At 34.6% G+C, this 23,039-nt stretch overlaps 2 protein-coding genes across 3 annotated transcripts; one reads left to right on the plus strand and one right to left on the minus strand.

The window, feature by feature from the left end:
- On the plus strand, positions 1-3,564 carry LOC127118369 (protein OSB2, chloroplastic). 2 transcript variants are annotated; one of them, XM_051048558.1, is made up of 8 exons: positions 1-555; positions 653-743; positions 1,945-2,078; positions 2,194-2,266; positions 2,361-2,464; positions 2,549-2,696; positions 2,978-3,042; positions 3,151-3,564. In XM_051048558.1, the coding sequence occupies exons 1-8, from the start codon at positions 148-150 to the stop codon at positions 3,280-3,282; spliced, it is 1,155 nt and encodes a 384-aa protein (XP_050904515.1). In that variant the 5' UTR covers positions 1-147; the 3' UTR covers positions 3,283-3,564. The 2 variants fall into 2 exon arrangements, with proteins under 2 accessions (XP_050904515.1, XP_050904522.1); XM_051048565.1 differs by having other exon boundaries at positions 1,945-2,060.
- Positions 3,565-3,825: 261 nt separating this feature from the next.
- On the minus strand, positions 3,826-5,163 carry LOC127118384 (phospholipase A2-alpha). The gene is made up of 4 exons (XM_051048577.1): positions 4,892-5,163; positions 4,780-4,822; positions 4,570-4,695; positions 3,826-4,193 (listed from the first exon to the last, which is right to left on the minus strand). Exons 1-4 carry the CDS (start codon positions 5,015-5,017, stop codon positions 4,018-4,020), a joined length of 471 nt encoding a protein of 156 aa, XP_050904534.1. The 5' UTR covers positions 5,018-5,163; the 3' UTR covers positions 3,826-4,017.
- Positions 5,164-23,039: the final 17,876 nt, after the last annotated feature.

Below are 23,039 nucleotides of genomic sequence, written 5' to 3' on the forward strand. Positions count from 1 at the left end.
AAAACAATTAACATGAGATTGGTAATATTCAGTCAAAATATATAATTGAAATTTGTAAACATTCAGTCAACAACACAAAAAACAAAAATTTCAAAAAATCTACTTCACTCATAAGGGTTTTGAAAGCTTGTTTGAAGGGTTTTGGGAATGAATTCACTCCGGCGAGTGTGGTGTTCATCGAACTCGGCGTTACTCCGTCTTCGATATCGAAACAGTAGCTATTATTCCTCCACCACCACCACCACTCGCAAATCCAAATCAAAGTTTTCAAAACCCACCGAGATTCCATTTCAACCGAAACTCGCCAACTCTGTCAACCTAATCGGCTCCGTTAACACGCCAGTTCAGTTCGAAACTTCTCCCGACGGAAACCCCTTCGCCGCCACCATTATCTCGAGTCTTGACCATAATCCTTCTTCCCTTTTGATCCCCGTTATATTTCAAGGCGATTTAGCTCATACTGCTAACTTTCATCTCAAACAAAACGACGTTGTTCATGTTGTTGGACAAATCAGTACTGATCCCAAACATTCCAAACCTCAATACCAGTTTCAGGTTTGTTAATGTAATGTAACAAGTAACAACCTCTTTTGTTTACTCTTATGTTTGAATTTTCACATGTCTTATTGTTTTATTTTTTTTTTGTTATTAGGTTATGGCACAAAGCCTTAACTTTGTTCAAGATTATCCTCTTGTGAAGAAGGCTTCTTTAACTTCTAAGCAAAAATGTGATTCTTCTTCTGGTAAGTAATATTCTCAATTTCATCTTTGTTACTTTATTATTTTTGTGAATGGAAAAGTTGATGCAATTTAAGTTGAATAATGCACTAGTAATGTTAAGCATGTGTTTGAAAAAAATTGAAGAATCACAATGTCATGACAAAGTGCACTAATGCTCGAACAATTTTATTGAGCGCTTATAGCATAATGCATAGCCTATTTCTATGATAAAAGATGAAATAATGTTAAACCGTTTCATAAGCTATCCCGGAGAGCTTATGGAAATAAGCTGAAACCATGTCGTATGCTGTTTTCATGAGCTTTTCCAAACAGTTTCACGAGTAGTTATGCCACTGGATAAGCTCAAATCTAAAGAGGCTCTAGCTCTAAGGTTTTTTGCTTCTATAAAGCCATATTGAATATGCATAGTGTTAGGAATGTAGGAGTACGCATTTTAAGAGTTTGTTCTTGGAGGTTTGGACATGTATAAATAGGAGTATGAGGGGAGATACATTCGATTCTATTTTGCTTGTAATCATTGGGCTGTAACTTCTTTTGCAGTTGTAGACAGAAATCCATTAATCTAAAACTCTTTTCTCTCTATTTCTCTTTTCTTCTCGGTCTTTGCAATTTGTTCTGTACTCTAACAAATTGGGACGCAAGAAATTCCACATAAAACGTGGATCCAAACATACTGTAAAAGTAGTGTATCTTTGGTTTCATGAGAGATTTTTGTAAAAGCACATATTTGGTTTTAAGACATCAAACCTCATTTTGACGGAAAATGATAGAAGTAGCTTTTGCATACAAGTTACATAAGTTACCTTATGTTTTAGATAAACATGTTTTTAGAGTGAAAACGCAGCTTAAACCAAACCACTACCTCCTAACTCAATTTTAACCAAATCTAGACAAATGTTCACCTTAACACTTCAGTAATTAATTGGCATGCTTCTATAATAAATTGGGACTAAATGGTTTAACAAAAACTTCTTCATAACTTATTTTCTTTCATATTGTTTTTTCACTAAGATATTTTCTTTTTACATGCTAAAAGAAATTTTATTAGAGGAAAAGGAGGTGAAGCACTGTTACTACTTACTATATTAAAGTTGACGAATATTAATCAAAGTGAAAATTTTGTAAGTGTGTGATGCTTTAACTAGCAGTGCTATGCTATGAACTCTGATAAGCTTTTTGTAATATTTTATATATATGTTATAGAAAGAGAGGATGAAGAAATCAAGTCATCGGAAAAGGATATCCATTCCGAGCAAACTGAGGAACATGACAAAAGGAAATCCTGGAAGGATGTCCTTAATAAACCTAGTAGATGGCAGGTTGTTCATTCAACAAAGGTTTTTGAATTTTCTCCACTTTTTGTTTTGTATCTTTTGTTTTGTCCTTCTTTATTTGGCAATAACGACACATCCTTCATATTTGTTTTCTGAAATTTTGTGCATCTAAATGTAGGAGACTCCAAAAGGTGCAGCGGTCGAAAGCAATGTGGGTGGTGAATTACAACCTGAACTGAAACATACAATAAGTTTGTCTCTTGATTCTCTTCTATTTTATAGTAAAATTGGCTCTTTGTGTAGTTTTAAGATCTACATCATTTCCATTATGGTCTATTTTTACAGCCACCGCAAAGAATTACCCAGACTCTTTGTCAAATTCTTGGGGCTACCTACTAAATGATCCAAAACAGTGGCTGGATTTCCGTGACAGCAAACGCAGTGGATTGGTAATGATTGATGACTTGGTGTATATTTTTCTCCTACGCTTATATATTTTGGTTTTTTCTTTTATAGCTGTGTCTATTTAGTAGGTGAGTCCAAGGTACCCTGACTTCAAACGCAAGGATGGCAGTGTTCCCATCTGGATTGACAAGGCTCCAAAGTGGGTTCTGTCTAAACTAGAAGAACTGGAATTTGACGTTCCAGCTGTTAAATCCAAACAAGCAAAGGACAGTAAAGGTCTGTAAATTATTTCCTTTATCACAAACTTTTCTATGCATCTTAAATGTGGTTCATGAATCATGATGGCACAGAGAGATTCTTAGTGGTTTCTATCGAATTCAAATTCTTTTTCTTTTTACTTCTATAGATGCTTAGCATTTTTATGTTTGGGCAATGTCTTGTGTTTTGTCTGCACTCTGCAACTCAAGATTCCTCATGACATTTTTCCATTTCTTTTCTCTTCCTATCTCTGTTTTATTACTATATTTGACATACGCATTTGTCTCAACATGGTTTAGGTGATGAGTCCTGGAATGATTTGTTGCAAAATCCAGCTAAATGGTGGGATAATAGATTAGACAAGGTGATCCCATTTTCTGATTTGCCTCGGGGCTTTTAAATCTCTACAAATTTATTTCACTCTTCCTTAGATTTGTTTTATTGAGGTAGTGTTTCATTTTGAACATTTCAGAGGAATGCAAGAGGTCCAGATTTCAAGCACAAAGATACTGGTGTAGGGCTGTGGCTTAATGATTCACCAAGTTGGGTGTTACCAAAATTGCCACCCTTGAAGCCTAAACAAGAAAGTGCTCAAACTAGCTGAAAACAAACACCAGTTTCACGAGGATTAGAAAAAGAAGCAGAAACTGAAGTCATTTGCGAAGTTGGATACATCTTTTTTGCCAGTTCTCTCTGTTTCCCCTCCATGTAACTTATTAGTGCCCTCTTGACGTTCTTATACGTAAAAATCATAGCAACTCAGCATTTGGCTTATGTTTTTGAAAAGTTATATTAGATATATCTCTTGTGCACATATGGTTTCATCAGAATTTTTGTTATTTCCAAGCATTATTTCATTTGATGAAGGAAAGGATAGTTCTCAGCCGTTTGGTGAACCTGCGGCGCTGTAGTACTGGTATAGCGGAATTTGAACAAACTGCTTTTTATTACTCATAATCATATAACTTCACCACTGATTCATTTGAGATGCATAGAATGATCATTTTTTTTTGTAATCATTTGACTTTGAAGTTAGTCTACATTTGTTTTTGTATTCAATTGTAGACCTTAGTTTTATCTTTAATTCTAACTATGTTTCAAGATGGAGTTAGCTTATCCATCGTTATTTTCATTTGTTGACAGTTCATACAGATGAAAACAATATCCATTTATAATTGATGAGTTATACAAAAACATGAATAGAATACATTGATAGCAATAAAGCATTAGAGTTTGATTTTTGGTCAGAGGATAAACCAAAAACAATAGGAAGAAAAATAATGAAACATTTTTCATGTCTCAATTAAAGTTGATTAGTTTTAACTTTTAAGATTACTGTTTAAGGCTTGTGTAAAACTCTTCCAGCCAGTAAAGCAGCTTCCATGACTATCTTGATTACTTCAATAACATCATCTGCTTGACATGTGTTTCCTTTGAATGTAGGAGCCTTTGTGTTCTTAAATTTCTCCATGCAGTCTATGAATGTTTGGCTGCACTGTTGGCTCAAGTAGTCATCTGCATAAGATAGATATCACCATTAGTTAGTTGCACTTTGTGCTTGTGGAAATGATCAAATCTATAGTCTTAAGTATTCAATAAAATACTAGTTTGGTAACACTTGTTATCAATATCAAGTCCTCTTAAGCATATTCCTTGAGTTAAAAAGAAGGGTCATTCATGGATTAGAAATAAAGTAATTTTATATGGTAAAAAATCCCTATCAGCTACCTACTATCTTTATTTCATTTCAAGGTATGTTTGATAACCCAAATTGAAGATCTAGTTTCTAAAAGACTTGATAATTCTAATTATTTGAGCATTTTTTTTGAGTTGAGTTAGACTTAAATCTGAACTCTATTAAGAAGATACAAGATATATAAAAAGAACTCACTATTTTTGGCTGTGACACATTGATCATGGCTCATACAACAAGCATCAAGGCCATCACATGGTTTTTCTCCAGGGCATCCACTATACAAAAGTCCACAATACTTTCCATATCTCAACAATGGAGGCACTGTCATTTCAATTTTTTCATAAAAATATGAGAACAAAGAACAGACAATATTATCTAAAAAATACTAATAGCTAAGACATGCACCTGAGCAGAAACTTGACTCACATTGTCTGCTACACTCTTTGCTCTACAGAAAAATGAATAGATAATTAAAAGAATTAAGAAAGTGTTAATGAAACATAATTAATATGCTTACAACAGAAACAGCTACTCCAGTGGTTTCAGCTCCTATGTTGAGGGCATAAGCAGGAGTGGTTAACAAATTGAACACAAAAGTGAAAAACAAGAGAACAGAACACTTTATTAACTGTGTTACAACCATGTTTAACTTTTGTATGGAGAAGCAAAAAGTGAGATTAATTGAAGTTTGTAAAGGTAGGTTGGTTTATGATTTATAGAGTGAAAAGGAAAAGAGAGTAAATGAAAGAGATTTGAGAAAAAAAAGTCTTACAAAGACAGAGTGAGGAAGAAAGCTTGGTGGTGGCAGGTGATTTGTTTTGTAGTGTCTCGTGACTGTTTTGTTTTCATTATATTATTTTTATCTTATTCTAATTTATAATACTAAGTTTTTGACTACATTAGCTGCATTACAAATTTTAATACTTTGTTATTATCATGTAATAATAATGATGTTGAAAAAGTTGGATTTTTGAAACCAATAATTATGTTGATGATTTAAAACTAAGAATCTGTGAAAACTTGAATTCTAAACCTCTTTTTGGTGAAAACTAGTTTCATTCTATGTGTCAACTCGTGAACTACTTATGGATGATGTGTATTGTCTGTTTATGGCAATTGTCTCTTAGCAACAATAATGGAAGTGTGCTGTATAGTACTCACTCTGCACCAAAAATAGTTTATAAAAAAGTTTGTCCTATAATAAAAGACATTGGAAATTCGCCAATTCCTGTTCAAGAATTTCACAAAAATTTATTGAATTCCAAATCAAATCTTGATGAATAATAATCAATCTTTTTGATTAATTACTCTTCTTGTTCTTTACTTTTCACTCGAAAGAATCAACCACACTTAAGTTCCAAGATTTTGCTGCACAATTGATGATGAAAGAAGAAAAGAATTGAATTGAGGAAGAAAGGAAGATTAGGATTTTTGAGAAACGAAGAAGAAGAAGAAATTCTGCAGAGTTTCTCTCTGCACTTCTAACTGAAGTTTTATTCGCGTAACCGTGTGTTACAAACAATGATAAGGTACCTCTCTATTTATAGACTGATGTTGCTTGCACCTTAAGCAATCTCTAATAAACCAACATTTAAAAACAAAAAAACCTAAGTCGAAATCTCTGCCGAGTAACATGCTTTGAGATTTCGACATTTACACAGTTCGACACTTCCTTACTTCTATCGAGCAACCTGCTTCGACACAAGAAATTACAATTCAACACACCACTTAATTCATTGTGTCTAAGCTATCAACATTCATCATAGACCTTAATTTCTTGAACACTTCAACCTGTACTCCTTTCGTCATAATATCTGCAATCTGATTCTCAGAGTTGCAGTGTTCCAAGTTAAGCTTCGTTTCTGCTACTTGCTCTCGAAGATAGTGGAACCTCATTTCGATGGGCTTGCTTCGTCCACACGCTATCATATTCTTCGCTAGATTGATAGCAGACATGCTGTCGATCTTCATGGAAATGAATCCATGATTCTTCCTTGTAATCTCTTCGACCAAATTCACCATCCATGTTGCTTGACATGCACAAAGAGAAGCAACTATGTACTCCGCTTCACATGACGACAATGCTACTACTGGTTCCTTTCTTGTGCTCCAAGCAACTGACACATCACCTAGGATAAACACATAACCATATGTGAATTTTCTATCCTCAACATCACTACACCAACTTGAGTCGGTGTATCCCATTAGCTTGCATTATTTTCCTTCATCAATTGTAGGAAGCAAAATTCCATAGTTGAGAGTTCCTTTGAGAAACCTTAGTATCCTCTTCGTTGCTGCTAGATGTGATACCTTTGACTTCTGTATGAATCTACACTATATACTAGATCAGGCCTTGTGTGACAAAGGTATCGAAGTGATCTAATGAGTCTTCTATACTGAGTTGGATTGACATCATCTTCACCTGTGTCTTTCGACAGTTGCAATATGGGCTCAACTAGAGTCGAAGTTGGGTTGCAATCTTGCATCTCAAATCTCTTGAGTATTTCTCCTGCATATCTTATTTGGTTCATCATCAAGGCTCTACTATTCTTATAGAATTTGATACCAAGGAACTATGAGAGATTTCCAAAGTCTTACATTTCAAACTCCTTACTTAAGTCATGTTTGAAGTCTTCGATCTCATTCATGCAACTTCCTGTTATCAACAAGTTATCGAAATAGAGATATAGTATAAATAATTCACTATTGATTCTTCTTACATATAATCCATGCTCTGTTGCGCAATTCACAAATTATATATATATATATATATATATATATATATATATATATATATATATATATATATATATATATATATATATATATATATATATATATATATATATATATATATATATATATATATATATATATATATATATATATATATATATATATATATATATATATATATATATATATATATATATATATATATATATATATATTCTTATTCCAAGCTCTTGGAGCTTGCTTAAGTCCATACAGGGCTTTATGCAACCTATATACCTTGCTTTCTTCGCCATGTTTCACAAACCCAACTGTTTGTGCAACATAAACTTCTTTATCTAAGGGGCCATTTAGGAATGCATATTTCACATCCATCTGACATGTGTGCCAGTTGTTCATGTTTTCCAGACCAACAACTAATCTGATTGTTTTGATCCTAGCAACGGGTGCAAAAACTTCGTCGAAGTCGATTCTTTCTTTCTGAAGAAATCCTTTCACCACAAGTCTTATCTTGTGTCGAGTTACTTCTCCTTTGGGATTCAACTTCACCTTGAATACCTACTTCATATTGACTTCTTTCTTTCCTTGAGGCAATTCAACAAATGACCAAGTGTTGTTGACTTCGATGGGCTTCAGTTCCTTATTCATTGCTTTCACCCACTTTGAATCCTTTAATGCCTCTGTTGCATTGACTGGTTCAACATCTGCATAAAAAACATAGTGTACCAACTCTCTTTGATCATCGACCATATCATCTGATGTAATCTCACATTCTTGAAACCTTGCAGGGACATGTCTTCTTCTTTGAGGTCTGCTTGTGCTTACTTGAACTCTAACTTCTTCTTGTCGAACTTACCTTTTGACTTCACTAGCTGATTCTTCACATAAGATCCTCACTGAATCCTTTTTTACATTTATAGTCCAATCTTATTCCTTAAGCTCATCTATGATCACGTCCATGCTGATCACTACTTCACTACTTGCTTGTTCATAGGGTCGAACAACTTGTAGCCTCTAGTCGAATGAAATCATATTAGAATCATTTGACTCAACTTATCATCAATTTTTCTTCTTAACTGATCAAGAACATGTCTATGTGCTATAGATCCAAATACTTTTAGATGATTTAAACTAGGCTTGACACCAAACCAACATTCCTCTAGAGTGATTCTTTCTAGCCTTTTCGTCGGACATCTGTTTAGTATGTATGTTGCAGTCGACACAATTTCTCCCCATAATTCTTTAGGTAAATGCTTGACTTTCAACATACTTCTCACCATATTCATGATGGTTATATTCTTCCTTTCTACAGTTCCATTCTGCTGTGGAGTTTAGGGTGTCGCCATCTCATGTAGAATCCATTCTTTCTCACATAACATGTCGAAGTCTTTCGACACATATTCTCCACCACCATCAGTCCTCATAATCTTGAGCTTTCGACCACTTTGTTTTTCGACCATAGATTTAAACTTGGAAAATACCTCAACCACTTCACTTTTCTTCTTGATCAGGTAAGTACATAATTTTCAACTAAAATCATCTATAAAAGTGACAAACTCTCTGTTACCTCAAATAGAATCCAACCGGATATGACCAAACACATCAGTGTATATGATTTAAAGAACTGCATTCGACCCGCTTCATGCATCCTTGCTGAATCCATTCTTGTGATGTTTCGCCTGCACACATTCCTCACACATTTCATTTGGAATGTCGGTTTCTGGTAACCCTGAAACTATATTTCTTCATTTCAGATCTCTGATGTCTTTGAAATTGAGATGGCTAAGTCTATAGTACCATATCCATTCATCCCCGCTAGCTTCAGTTGCAAGGCACTTGTGCTCCATTACATTAAGTTCAATCTTGAAGGTTCTATTCCGAGACATTGGAGCCTTCAATATTAACCTTCCACCTGAGTCAAGAACTCTCATTATCTTGTCTTTAATCGACACTTTGTAGTTATTTTCTACCAACTGGCCTATGTTGAGCAAATTTCTTTTCATGCATGGTATGTATAGTACATTGGAAATTACTGACATCTTGCAATCTTTCCTCATAATCAGAACATCACCAATACCTTCAGTTGCTAGAGTATTGTCATTTTCAAATTTTACCATATTCTTCATTGAGGGTTTTATGTTGACAAACCAACATTTCCTATCAGTCATGTGTGATGAGCATCCTGAGTCCAAGTACCATTGGTCCTGAAATCTTTCTTCATCTTTTGTTGTGACCATCAACAACACCTCTTCTTCTTCATGCTTTGTAAACTTTGCATCATTTTCTTGATTCTTTTGCATTTCAGGACAATCCCTAGTGTAGTGACCATACTTCTGACAATTGAAACACTGAATATGACTTTTGTCAGGTTTTCGACCATCGCCGCTTCCTCGACATGCACCACCACCTCTTTAGTTGCTTTGGCATGAGGACTCTTTCTGATTCGACCAACCTATTTCTTGTTGATTTCGACCAGTAAAATTGTTGTGGCCTCCTCTACCTTTATTGTTGAACCACTTCCCTTTGCCTTTCTTTTCTCTTGCTGATTGCGCATGCAAAGCCACATCACTTTTCGACTTGCTGCAACTCTTCCAACAATTCTTTGTTCATGAGATTCAAGCGTTCCTTGAAGCTCCTCATTTATCGATGTTGACAAGTTTTTTGAATCTTCTATGGCTACTACCACGTGGTCGAATTTTGGAGCCAATGACCTCAAGATCTTTGCAATAACTGATCTTGATGTTAACACTTATCCACATACCTTGATTTGATTCACCAGTTTCGTAATCCTAATGAAAAATTAGTTATGCTTTCATTGGCTTCCATATGAAGCAATTCATATGTTATTTTGTGAGTTTGTAACCTCACATCTTTCACCTTCTCAGCGCCACCAAATGATTTTCTAGAATTTACCATGCTTCTTTCGACGATTCTACATCACTGACCTTTTCGAAATCATCTGGATCAATGCATTGATGAATTATAAAGAGAGCTTTATAATCTTTTCTTCTTCAATTCTTTGTGTGCATCCTTTTCTTCATCCATTACGTTTTCTTCAAGCGACATCACTCCCTCCTTCACAAGATCCCAAAGATCTTTACAGTAGAAAACAATCTTCATTTATTTACACCAATTCTCATGATTCTGACCCTTCAGAATTGGGAGACTCATCGGAAAATGTCTATTCGTATGATTTAATGCCACCGTGTTTTTCTTCCCATGAAACGCTCAGTCAGTGCTCTAGATACCAGATGTTGGAAATTCGCCTATTCCCTCTCAAGAATTTCACCAAAACTTGATGAATTCTGAACCAAATCTTGATGAACAAGAATAAATCTTACTGATTAATTACTCCTCTTATCCTTCACTCTTCACTCGAGTGAATCAAACACACTCACGTTACAAGATTTGGATGCACAATTGATAATGAAAGAAGAAAAGAAAATTGAATTGAAGAAGAAAGGAATATTAGGGTTTTCGAGAAAGGAAGAAGAAGAAGAAATTCTGTAGAGTTTCTATCTGCACTTCTAACTGAAGTTTTATTCACAAAATTGCGTGTTACAAACAATGATAGGGGAGCTCCCTATTTATAGACTGATATTTCTTGCACCTCAAGCAATCTCTAACAAACTAACTTAAAAAAAAGCCTAAGTTGAAATCTCTGTCGAGCAACATACTTCAACATTTCGACATTTACATAGTTCAAAACTTTCTTGCTTATGTCGAGCAATCTGCTTCGATACAAGGAATTATAATTCAACATATTTCACTTTATATAAAATATTGTTATTCCAGTTTTACAGGTAAAATGTCGAATAAGATGTTTCGAAAGTTGTTAAAGATATCTTTACTATGTATTTCTCTAATGCAATACGTTTGTAAAGTTTGATTTGATCTTGTGTTTGATCCAAAGTTTATTAGAATATTTGATTCAACTTTTGTTCAATCCAAGATTTTGTTGAACTTGATTTGCAAATATGTTAAATATTTAATTATACAAATATTACATGAAGAGATCTTATTGGATTTATATTAATTACATAATTGAGATCTGCATTTAATGAGAAGATCTCTATCGTTTTATTAAAGATAATTTATCACACATTTCTGTTATGGGAAATATTTTATTCTCAATACTTTACTTTATGGTTTGGAATTCTTAATTATATCAAGTAAATATAATATTGAATTTGTTTTAATTAAGATTCAAAATTGTCTTTTTTAAGATCATAGTCGTCTCAAGTTTTTGGAGGCCCTATGTAGGTGAGGCACAATTTAACCATGACAAATATTTTATGAGGCTCTAGTTATCTATATTTTAACCATGAAAAATTTGGTCCCCTGTGCGGTAACCTACCTTGCATGCCCTCAAAGACGACCGATGAAGATACATGGAAAATAACTTGTTAAGCAAAATGTCAGACATTTTGTGACACACCTATGTCGAATTATTTTCTTGGTGTGCAAGGTTGATTGAAGTATATCTCACACTTTTAATATTTGTTTCTCCAAACCAGTGATATGATTATTATAACATGTTTTTGGTTTTGTAAGACCCCAATTTTGGCCCTAAGATCCCTCATGGCCCATATCATATCATATCATGGCCTCAAGGATCATTGCATGCCCTAGCTTCCCTCCTAGTGGGTAGGGTGCCTTGTGAGTGTGGTTTCTGATCACCAAGCATGCTTTGCATTTGTATATCCTTGCTTTTCATGTGTTTACTAACCAAAAAGTACAAAAATATTGTCAGCTAACCTTGTTGCTTGCAGATGAAGTCATCATCAGTCAAACAGTCAAAGTCAGTCATTGCAGTGGATGGTGGCCATTCTTGCAGAATTTGGGCACCATGATCAACAATCAAGAGTTCATATGACTTGGGACATCATTTGGAATCAAAATCTCAAGGAATTAGGGTTTGGAATTCATCAGAAGTGCTTCAGTCAAGCAAAACCCTAGAAAAGTCAAACTTGGTCAACTGTCCATTTAATCAGGGATTTGGTGATGGGATTTGGTCTGAGAGGTCTCATTCATGTCCATACAAGCTTCATATATCATGTCAAACATCATCATGGAAGAATTTGAAGTCAAACAGAAAATTTCCAAAAATAGAAACTTGACCTGTAATTCAAATTTGCCAAAAATGGAAACTTCTTGATCTTAAACTTACATCATGATACAAGCTTCAAATGAATTTTTGCCCAACATGAAAGTTGAAGATCTTGTTCTCCCATTTCCAAAAAGTCCAAGAACACTCAATTCCCATGTATGGTTGGCAAGATATGATCAATTCATTTTCAAATTTTCTTGAACTTCAAAAGGCCATATCTCTCAAACCATTTGGCCAATTTTGGTGGGGTTTTTTCCTACAAGTCCTATTTAATCCCCTCTTTCCAAAAATGTCATCCTCATGTACCAAAACCTTACCATGCAAAATGGCCTTTTTGAACTTGCCTTAATTAAATTCAAGTATGGTGCAAAGTTGACTTTTTGAATTAGGCATTTTTTAAACATTTGGCCAATTGGAACTTGTTTGGAATGACATTTGACACTTGTGCAAGGCCCAAACTCGGACAGAACTTACACCCTCCATGTGCATTTGGTTCAAAATTAGCAATTGGCAAATTGGCTTCATTTGTGAAAAACTTGATTAGCACCTCATTAACCAACATTAAACAGAAGTATATAACTTCATTTTCTGCAAATTGAACCCTAGCGGCAGCCTCATTACACACAGATTTTTCATTTTCTCTCAAAATCAACATTTTCTCACTTTGCATTTCCTGCTCAAAAACTCCAAAGAGCCCGAGCATCCCTTCATTATTTCATCACCTGGCCATCATTTAGAAGCCATTTGAAGCATCAAACCCCAGCTGGAAGTTCATCTTATGTTCTGTTTTCTTCAAGCTACATCCATGGCAATATGCGATTTAAGCACTTTCAAGCCTTGCTGAGCTAAAGTATCTCAACCATTCACCTCCTAGGACCTGCGTGTGCATCTGTTTGAAGCATTTGTGGCCAAAGAAACACTGAATCATCACTGAGCTTCATTTTTGGTTAGTTTTCGATTCATTTATTTTCCAAAATCGTGCCATGCTTTAAATAGTTTATACCTTGCTGAGTCCAATGAGCTTTAGATTATTAAAAATGGTTGAGTATGGAGTGAGTAATTCGGTTTTAAAGCTTGATGTTCATGGATGTTTTTGCTTGTTGCTTCGTGTTTAGTTTGTTTTAACGAATATGGATTTGGGATTATGATTGTGCTTGGTTTGATTGTTCGATTGGTATGCGTATTCATGATTTCTGGGCGATTTCGTTTTTCATGATTTGATGAAGATGATTACTGTAGTTGAAACCCTAAGAAACCCAGAAAAATTTCATGTGAATCGCGTTTCTGCTTTTGGACTTCTGCATTGCATGAATTGTTACTGTGCCATTGCCCATGCTGAATCGTTGCTTGCCACATCACCATCGATGCTCACCGTTTCATTTAAGTGAATCCATATTTACCATCGTGCCACTGGTCAACCTTTTTGACTTATCAATCCATGGTTATTTGTTTATTTATTTCATTTGATATGCTCATCTTACAAAATTCATAACATCATCATTTTAATTCCAAATTTCATGAAATTTTTTGCATCATGTTCATATGAATGTCTACTTTTTTATCATGATTTTTGCTGATTTTTTGGATGGCTGGATTTTTAATGGCACTAGGGTTTTGCTCATGTATGCATATTTTGTACATCTTACCAATTCAATTGTGAAATGATGAGGATATATCCAATGACCCTGAATTTTTTTTGTGCTTAATCTACACTCATCCATGGTGATTTTGATATAGAGTTCTTGAATTTATCTTATCTGGTTGTTAAGATATGAATTTTTGAAGTTGGGTGTGACAATTTGTGTCACACCAATGATATGCAATTTCATGATTTTTGTTGACATGCTTCCTGACCTCCAATTGATGTGAATTTTTGCATGAACCTACTCTTGTATGTCTAGTTCACTTGTGAATTTTCTTGGAATTAATTATGGCATTTCCTAATTGTTTGAGATTTTTCTCCCCTGTTTGACCAAAATATTGACTTGTTTGATACATGTTGCCATTTCCTTTGTGAAATTCTCATACTTTATTGGATGATCATGAAATTTTACATGTGCATACTAGACATCTTAAGCTTTGCCATGGTGTTGATCCCATTCATTTCTCATATGTTATCACTGAGTTATGATTTTTTGAAGTTGATACATGTTTGGTTGACTTCTTTGAGCATGCTTAAACTTGTTTTGACTTTCTGATTTTCATTGACTATCTTCCCATGATCCAATTGAGCTGAAATTTTATATGTATGGCATGTTATGGATTGTGATTGACCATGAATTATTTGATGATTTTTGGAATTGTTTATGATTGCTTTTGATTCAAGTCTTGCTGTTGACTTCTATGAGCTTTCATTTGCCATGCTTTGACTTCCTTTGCTTATGAAATCATGATGATGAATGATATGAATGTGGGACCAATTGAGTTTGCTTCTTAAATGTTTGAACTTGATTTTGGTTGACTATCCCTTGCTGTTTTGACTTTCTCATCCTCTTTTGACCCTAGGCTTGCCCTAGTGGTCCTGTGGCTTATGTTTGAGTTCCTGTTTTCAGGTTAAGCACAAATGCTTCAAAGAGAACAATACAACTTGATTGAGCTTGATTGTTTATCATGAGCTAACATCTTTGTTTTGTAGGTGGCTTGACTCATATGATTTGAGTCTTGTGCTTTGCACATTCATCTGATTATGTTGACTGTTAATTCTATTCTCATTTTGCTTTGACTTTTGAATTGTGTACTGATTTGTTTGACTATTTCAGGTACCATTAGTTGCTTAGTTCTTTGAACTTGCTTTGCTTTGCTTTAATAGCAATTTGCTTTGAGGTATAATTCCTTTTTCTTCATGTAGTCTGGAAGACCTGGCCTGTTACTTGGCCAGGCAACTGTCTGAAGTCCTCCTTAAGAGGCAATGCGTGTGTGTGTTTATATTTGTCCCAAGCAGGAAAAGTCCTTCAAGAAAGGCAATTGGTAGAATCCAAGAGATAAGCAACCTATCTCCTACTATTCTGTGAGTCTTCTCTTTGCTCCCATCACATGGTTGTAGCATTGAGATCCAAGCCCAAGATCTATAGAGTCTTATCTGTGGAGAGAGTTCCTACTTTCTGAACTCCCACACTTTCTGATATTCAATGCTCTCCCTGACCAGGGATAAGAGCAATGAGGCACACCCCTCATCTCCTTTCATCTGCTTCACCTTAGCCCCTCAATGGCAAGGTTAAGAGCACCTGTGACCCTATTCCAGTTGGCTTCAATGCCTAAACCCTTTTGTATGAGCCTCCTTGTTTGGTTATAGTGTGTGCTGATTGACTTCATTGATTGCTTGTTGTCTCATATGCACATGTTTGCTTGTTTGCTGTATGCATTTATCATCATTAATTGCCCATTAGTGTATGATCATCTCATTTGTCTGTGCGACATTATCATTGTTGTTTGCCCATTGAGGACAATTGTAAGACCATTCATTGGCTATTGTTCCTATGATATGGAAGTGAGTTGTAAGACCATTTCATTGGCCACTCATCTCTTTGTTTGTTTGATGCTTGTTTCTTTGTATGTGAGGATGCAATTGTAAGTCCCTGTGATGTGGCATTTGTATTCCTAGGACCATACTGTGGAAGTTAGAGTAAGCCCAGATAAATTGGCATCTGACATCCATGTTTTGCTTCTGTTTGTTTATGTGAGGATGCAATTGTAAGTCCCTGTAAGTTGGCATTTGCTTTCCTATGATCATGTGTTGCTTCTGTTCTTGTATGTGAGGATCCATTGTAAGTCCCTGTAATGTGGCATTGGTTTTCCTATGAGCATATGTGGAGTTAACCTAAGTCCAGATAGATTGGCAGTTGACTTCCATATTTCATCTTTGTTTTCTTTTGAGGAGATTAGTGTAAGACCATTGAGTGGCCTCTGATATCCCGTTCTGTTTTAGGAGATTGGTATAAGCCCAGTGATTGGCATCCGATATCCGCTTTTGTTGACTTTCTTCTTTGTTTGTTTGTTATCATCCATTGCTATTCCAAAGGACACATTTGAATCATTTTCTATATGATCTCAAGAAGTGAACTTTCTAAGAAGTTTTACACTCCATCCTCATTCATTCATCCCCATTATGTCCTAAAACCTTTTCACACTTTGATTTCAAACTTGACATAGATATTGTGCAAACATCTTCATGTTTTTCAAGTTAAAAACCTGGACCCAAGTCCTTGACTTTTTTCAAACTCCATTTCATAATACTTCTTTGAATTAATCTTAATCATACTTTGACTCCATTTTCATAATCACAATCAATTTACCTCACCCATTCACTTGTTTTGGCTTTGTCCATTGTTAATCTTTTCATGCATTAGCCATAGGTTTCAATTATCTTTGTGGTTGATGTAAACCTCACCTTATCTTTAGTGAGTCGACAGTAAGACTTCCGTACTGAAAACAGGGCTAACCCCTCTAGTACGTCGAAGCTATCCTCGCATGGTGGATGTTGGTTTTGGTCGAGTGTTCTCCCATTGATAATGAAAAGCCTCAGTGCTTGTGTTTAAAATTGAATCCACCAACTTTTGGAAATCTTTTAGCCGAACTACGGCGTTTTGATCCTTACCTTTGATGGAAGGTACGTAGGCAGCGGGTTCATCCGTTCAAACCCAATAAAAATTGTATATTCTTTCCTCATCATCCCAATCATGTTTGCACAATACTTATGTCATAACAAATAACAATTTTATACAACAAGTGTGAAAAGGGCTCCCTAGGAGTACCTAGGACGTAGTGGGTGCCTAACACCTTCCCATTGCGCAATTTACCCCTTACCCAGACTCTCTGATCTTTTTATTAGTTTTCTACGTGTAAAACTTCTTAGGCTTTTGTTCGCTTTTTAGCCAGTCCTTTGGATAAATAAAAGTGCGGTGGCGACTCGAAATTCATTGTATGCTTTGCTTATGGTTTAATCGATAAATCATATAGCGACGAATACACCGCTACAGGTTTTAAGCAATATTTATTCTAAATCTATTTCCAACAAGATTGAATTTGTTATAATAAAAAGATTTAGATTGATTCAAGATTTGATCAATCAATATTAATAATCAACATTATTGAAAACTAATCTCATACACTTTTTGGAAGTTCAACCACTTTCAACTCCAAACCCGACCATGCTTTCTAGTTGAACTTTGTGGTGTTATTTAAGGAGGCAATCTCCACTACTACAAAAAACACCTATCATAATGGTTGGAAAAGGGATACAACCATGTATGATCAACCGTTGTGAGGTAAGGTGTGATTGTATGTATGATGCTTTCCACCACGGACCTAGGACCGTTGTGATAAACTAGGTAGTGTGCTATATATCACAACGATCAATGTGTACAACCATTGTGATATAATCCAAAAGGTCATGGGTTCGAAACCCAGTGATTATATGGTTTATAATATTTTTCTCTCTATCTATAACATCGGTTGATATAAATATTTGTGATTAAATACTTTATTTTTTTTAATTTTATTTTATTTTTCCATATATTACAAACCTGTATTTTTTTACCTGTATATTATACATATATTAGCTAAATATTTACAAAATATCAAATTAAGCAATAAAAATATATTTACAATCATCAAAGGTGAAGTCATACAATATCACCCCCCTTTTCAACTAACGTATTGAAAATAAATGCTCAACGTCTACGGATGTCGTCTAAGTCTTCGTGAGAGAAAGGTGTCATGTCGTTAAACGTCTACATAAGAAAGTGAAAAAAATTGAATATCACGTGATTTGATTTATAATAGAGAATTACTTTAACATTAATATGTTATTATAGACATTTCATGAAATTACATATACCTGATCCCACGAATCAACAATGCCGACAGAGACGATGTTAAACATGTGTTTCATTACATAGTATCTACGCTCGTATCCCTCTGTTTGTTTCCTAGTCTACAAATTTAAACATTTCATGCATATATAATCACACATTTCATGAATATCACTTACCTTGGGCTCACAAAATGCGAGCTTTTTTCGAGAGTTGTTCAACCTATAATGTCTCTCCATAACACTGTATATTGAAAATGATTTAAAAATATTACACGCTAAGATAATTACAAAGTCAAAGAAAGTATTACTAAAAGCCTCATAAACATAAAGTTACCTTGTAATAATTTTTTTCATCATAGGTTCAAGTGGATCGTGTAACGAACAGAGTCTAGTTACCATATTCGTCAGAAGAGATATGGTGATCAATTGGTAATATTCTCTAAATGAACAATACAAGCATATATAATTAATATTTTGTAAAACATGAAAACTAACTATAATAGATAAACCATAATTTTAAAATTAATCATTTATTGATGAATGATACTAAGTAACATTCTTTTGTCCCCTGCGTTATCCGTGATGTTAAGTATTCTTTAATGTTTTTTGTAGAATTACTTGTAAATCATACTCTAACTGGATCCAACAATTCATAAGTATTCGATTTATTTAATTCTATACAAACACAATGAATGTACCTAAATGGTTAAACACAATACAAAAAACATGCGAGGAATTAGTTTTATACAAAACAATGAATATACCATAATAATATATACTTACGTGCATCAAACTTGTAGTAACCCTACGCCCAGACACTAATGAATATACCATAATAATGGCCACATTACAATGCTCCATTTCAAACTTCTTCAATATCTCAAGTTCATACCTCCTTTGATGTATGAGCAACTCCTATATGGACTTGTAAAACTCAATGCCAAGGAAATATGTCATGAGACCAATGCCATTAATCTCAAACTTCTTTATTAGACTGGTCTTCAATTCAGTAATATAACCTTCATTGTTGACCGTAATCAGTAAATCATCGATGTAGAGACATATGATGATCAATCCTTCACTTGTATCCTTCTTCATATACACACCATGTTCATACACACATTTATCAAATCACATATCTTTTAGAAACCCATCATTTCTCTTTTCCAAGCTCCTGGTGCTTGCTTCATCCCATACAACACATTTCTCAATCTATAGAACTTTGACTATTTATCTTTTCACAACAAAACCAGGTGGTTGTGCCAGATACATCTCCTATTCTAATACACCACCCAAAAATTAAAATTTGACATCCATTTGATAGATGGACCAATTGTTGTTATTCACAATTCCAACAACTAACCTGATGGTTTCAATTCTAGCCATATGTGCAAATACTTCTTCAAAATCAATGCCTTCTCTTTGTAGAAAACCATTTGATACTAATCTAGCCTTGCACTTGATCACTCCACCTTTGAGATTTGCCTTCACTTTGTACACCCATCTTACACCATATGGCTTCTTTCCTTGAGGTAGATCAACTAGTTCTCATGTCTTATTTTACTCAATTGACTCCACCTCATTTTCATTGCTCATATGCATTTTGGATCACTCAAGGCCTCCTTTATTTTCACCAGTTCGGGTTCAACCATGAGCGCAAAATAAACAAGATCACCATTATTGTTTACTTCATTATCCGTGAACAACTCATAATCTTGCAAACTTGCAGAGCATGCCTCTTTGTCTTGTTGATTTTCTCACATTTTATTCCACCTGGACTTCACCGGCTACAATTTTTTTGCCTTTCAAACATTGTAGGAACATTTCGACATTGTTGTAACCAATTACAACTGGATGATAATCGGTCACGACTTGCTCCTAGTCCCTTTCTTCATTAAAAATCACATCCTTACTGATTATGATTATCATGTTAACCGCGTCATAAAGTTTGTAACCATCCGTAGGGTGATACCCAACAAGTATCATTTGTTCCCCCTTATCATCTAGCTTCTTTCTTGTCGAAAGGAAGATCCGTATGTTGCAAGAAATTGCGAGAGTCATGATCTATGCCACAAAAATTGCTATTGGGTTTCCTTCTCTGATTTTTGAATTGTTATTAATAAGAAACATGATAGTGTGTCTGCTTAAGATGGAATTTGTGTTTCTTCTAGTCTTTTGAATTTCATTTATAAACTGTTTACCAAGAAACATGTCATAATTATTGTTCTTCCTAATATTCCACATTGTAATGAGTATGATCCGGCTGGTGGTGAAAATGTCCTTGATGTCCCGCCCATGTATGGGAATGTTAGGAGCCATCTACTTAAAGTTCTTATTCTGGAATATAAGGTCATACAAGAAATAATTGCTACTTCCACTACCAGAAAGGGCGTGGTTAAAGGTCTTATTCAAATGTTGAATCCAAAGGATGCTAGTACGTCATCTTATCAAGTTGTTGTGCAAGATGCTAAGAAGGATGTTGAGACATTGGGTGTGGACAAAGACCTGACAAGTAGGGATGAAGGCATATTTCCAGGTTGTTCCATCAATAGCTGGGAATATATAGTGTTTAACAAATGCACAAAGTCTATGGTGGAATCCATAAAAATCATTGTTGATGATGTTCAAACTAAAGTGACTCCCCATGAAGATGAAGATTCTGATCTCACTAATCATTATGTTTAGCAAGGTGTTGCTGGCAATATATGAAACAATGTGCAATTTACTAAAGAAGACGGGAACTTATATGGCGATGAAAATTGTGCTACTAAAACAAAAGAACCATCATCAAGTATAAGATGAACCATCCTATTGAAATGTTATAGGATATCTAGATTAATGCTTCACCACACGAAAAAAATATCTAGAAGAGATTGTTCATTTTGAAAGAAATGAAGTACGAGAACTTATTCCTAGACCAAATTCTACTAATATCATTGGGACAAAATGGATTTACAAGAATATGTATGATGAGAGTGACATTGTTACTATTATTATTATACATAAGGTGCACTTAAGTTGGGTTTTTTCTGCTTATTTCTCACACAAGTGGTTTTATAAATAGAACACTTGTCTAGAAGGTTTTACACTTGATGAAATTAGGTTTGTGGAACCTCGTTATAATCTCTCTCTCTCTCTCTCTCTCTCTCTCTCTCTCTCTCTCTCTCTCTCTCTCATTCGTAGCAGTTATCATTGAGATTGAAGGCACTCTATTTGTATGGACTGAGTAGAGATGTTGATCGTTGATCATCGCTTGTGATCATTTATCATGATTCTACATCAAAGATTTTAATCGCCACAACAGGTAACTATTTTTATCATTAATCATGATCATTCGTCAGGATTGACTTAAATGAAATTTTTATTTTTCGCTACGTATTGTATCGTAATCATGATCATTCGTAATTTTTATTAAATATGTATGTAAAGATAAAGATTTAATTTTTTATATGATTAAAATATGAATTCTAGTATATATTTAAATAAAAAAATTTAACTTGAAAAAAACTATTATATACATATTATCTATTATAATTAAAAATGTTAACTTATTTTTCAATTAGTTAGCTATTATATAAGTATCAAACGCTAGCTATTATAGAACACTTTTGTTGGTTTAGTGGTCAAGTTTGTTTCTATTACCTGGTCGACTACCAGATCTGCAATGTTTTAAAAAATTGTTTTTAAACCCTTTAATTTAACTCAATAATAAGAGAAAGGAGAAAATCTTGCCTAATAAGTAGAATAGGAAAGAAGGTGTGGCATATATGATATACCCTTTAATTTAACTCAGTAATGAGAGAAAAGAGAAAATCTTGCATAATAAATAGAATAGGAAAGAAGGTGTGGCATGTAAGCATTGAAAATCGTGCATTATACATCCCTTGTCACAGTTACAAACAAAAATAAAAGTTTAAGTGTAACAAAAATAAAAGTTTAAGTGTAATTAATTTTGTTGATTTCATGTGCAATTAAAATAAAATTTAGGATAATATTTTTAATTATATTTGATGAATTAATTATTAATATTAAATATTTTTGAATTAAATGAAGGATATATTAGTAATATGATCATTAATTAATTTAAGAGTTATAAACTTTTGCTTATAATAATGATCAAAATTTAAGGTTATTTTCGATTTTTTTACAAAAATAATCCACTTTTTCATTGAAATTCCCAAAATATTTCCGGTTTCAAAACAATTCATAAACTACCCCACTTTTAGGAGGAGACGTCAATTCAATTGGCGACTCCTCTTAAAAGTTGAATGGAGGCGCAAATTGGATTGGCTAGGCCACATGCCCTAACCAATCCAATTGGCGTCCATGTGTATTACTTGAGAGGAGACACCAATTGGATTGACACCTCAGTGTAAAATGCAATTTTTTTGGTAAATGGTCTACGTGATACATAAATTTGAAATAGGATCAATTGATATTAATAAAATTTTCCGTTTACACAAAAAAGCCTAATGGTGATGATCAGGATCACCTAACCGACCTCCGGTCCCATATCCCCTAGCTACCATAACTCGTGGCCCTAACCCACGTTGATGATTCATCACTTGTGTTTGAGCATCTGAGGGGCCAGGAGTGTCACTACCAACTACAGGAGATGGCATGTTGAGGTAGTCAGACAAGTCGGCATAGTCTTCAGTATGCATCGAGGGTGTACCGCCGTAGCTGAGTTCATGACCCATGCCAGAGTAGTTGGGTTGTGGTTGACTCATTGGTGGGCGACCGAGACGGTTGAAGGGAGACATGAGTGTGAATGATGCGTCGAGGAAATGTTGGAAAGGTTGTTGGGGTGTTTGGTAGAGATATGGTTGTTGGATGTTTTGGTTTTGTGAGGTTTGAGCTTATTGACTATGGTAGGAGGAGGGGCGGTTGGTGTTGAATGATCGTTGGGTGTTCTTGCTAAGGCGACTTTGGTAAGGTGATGGGGTGGGTGTGAAGCGATGTTGGGTCTCAGGTTGATGGTCAATTTGTTGGTGGTGGTATGGGGTATGC

The sequence above is a fragment of the Lathyrus oleraceus genome, chromosome 1, assembly GCF_024323335.1.
Source record: "Lathyrus oleraceus cultivar Zhongwan6 chromosome 1, CAAS_Psat_ZW6_1.0, whole genome shotgun sequence".
NCBI lineage: Eukaryota > Viridiplantae > Streptophyta > Magnoliopsida > Fabales > Fabaceae > Lathyrus > Lathyrus oleraceus.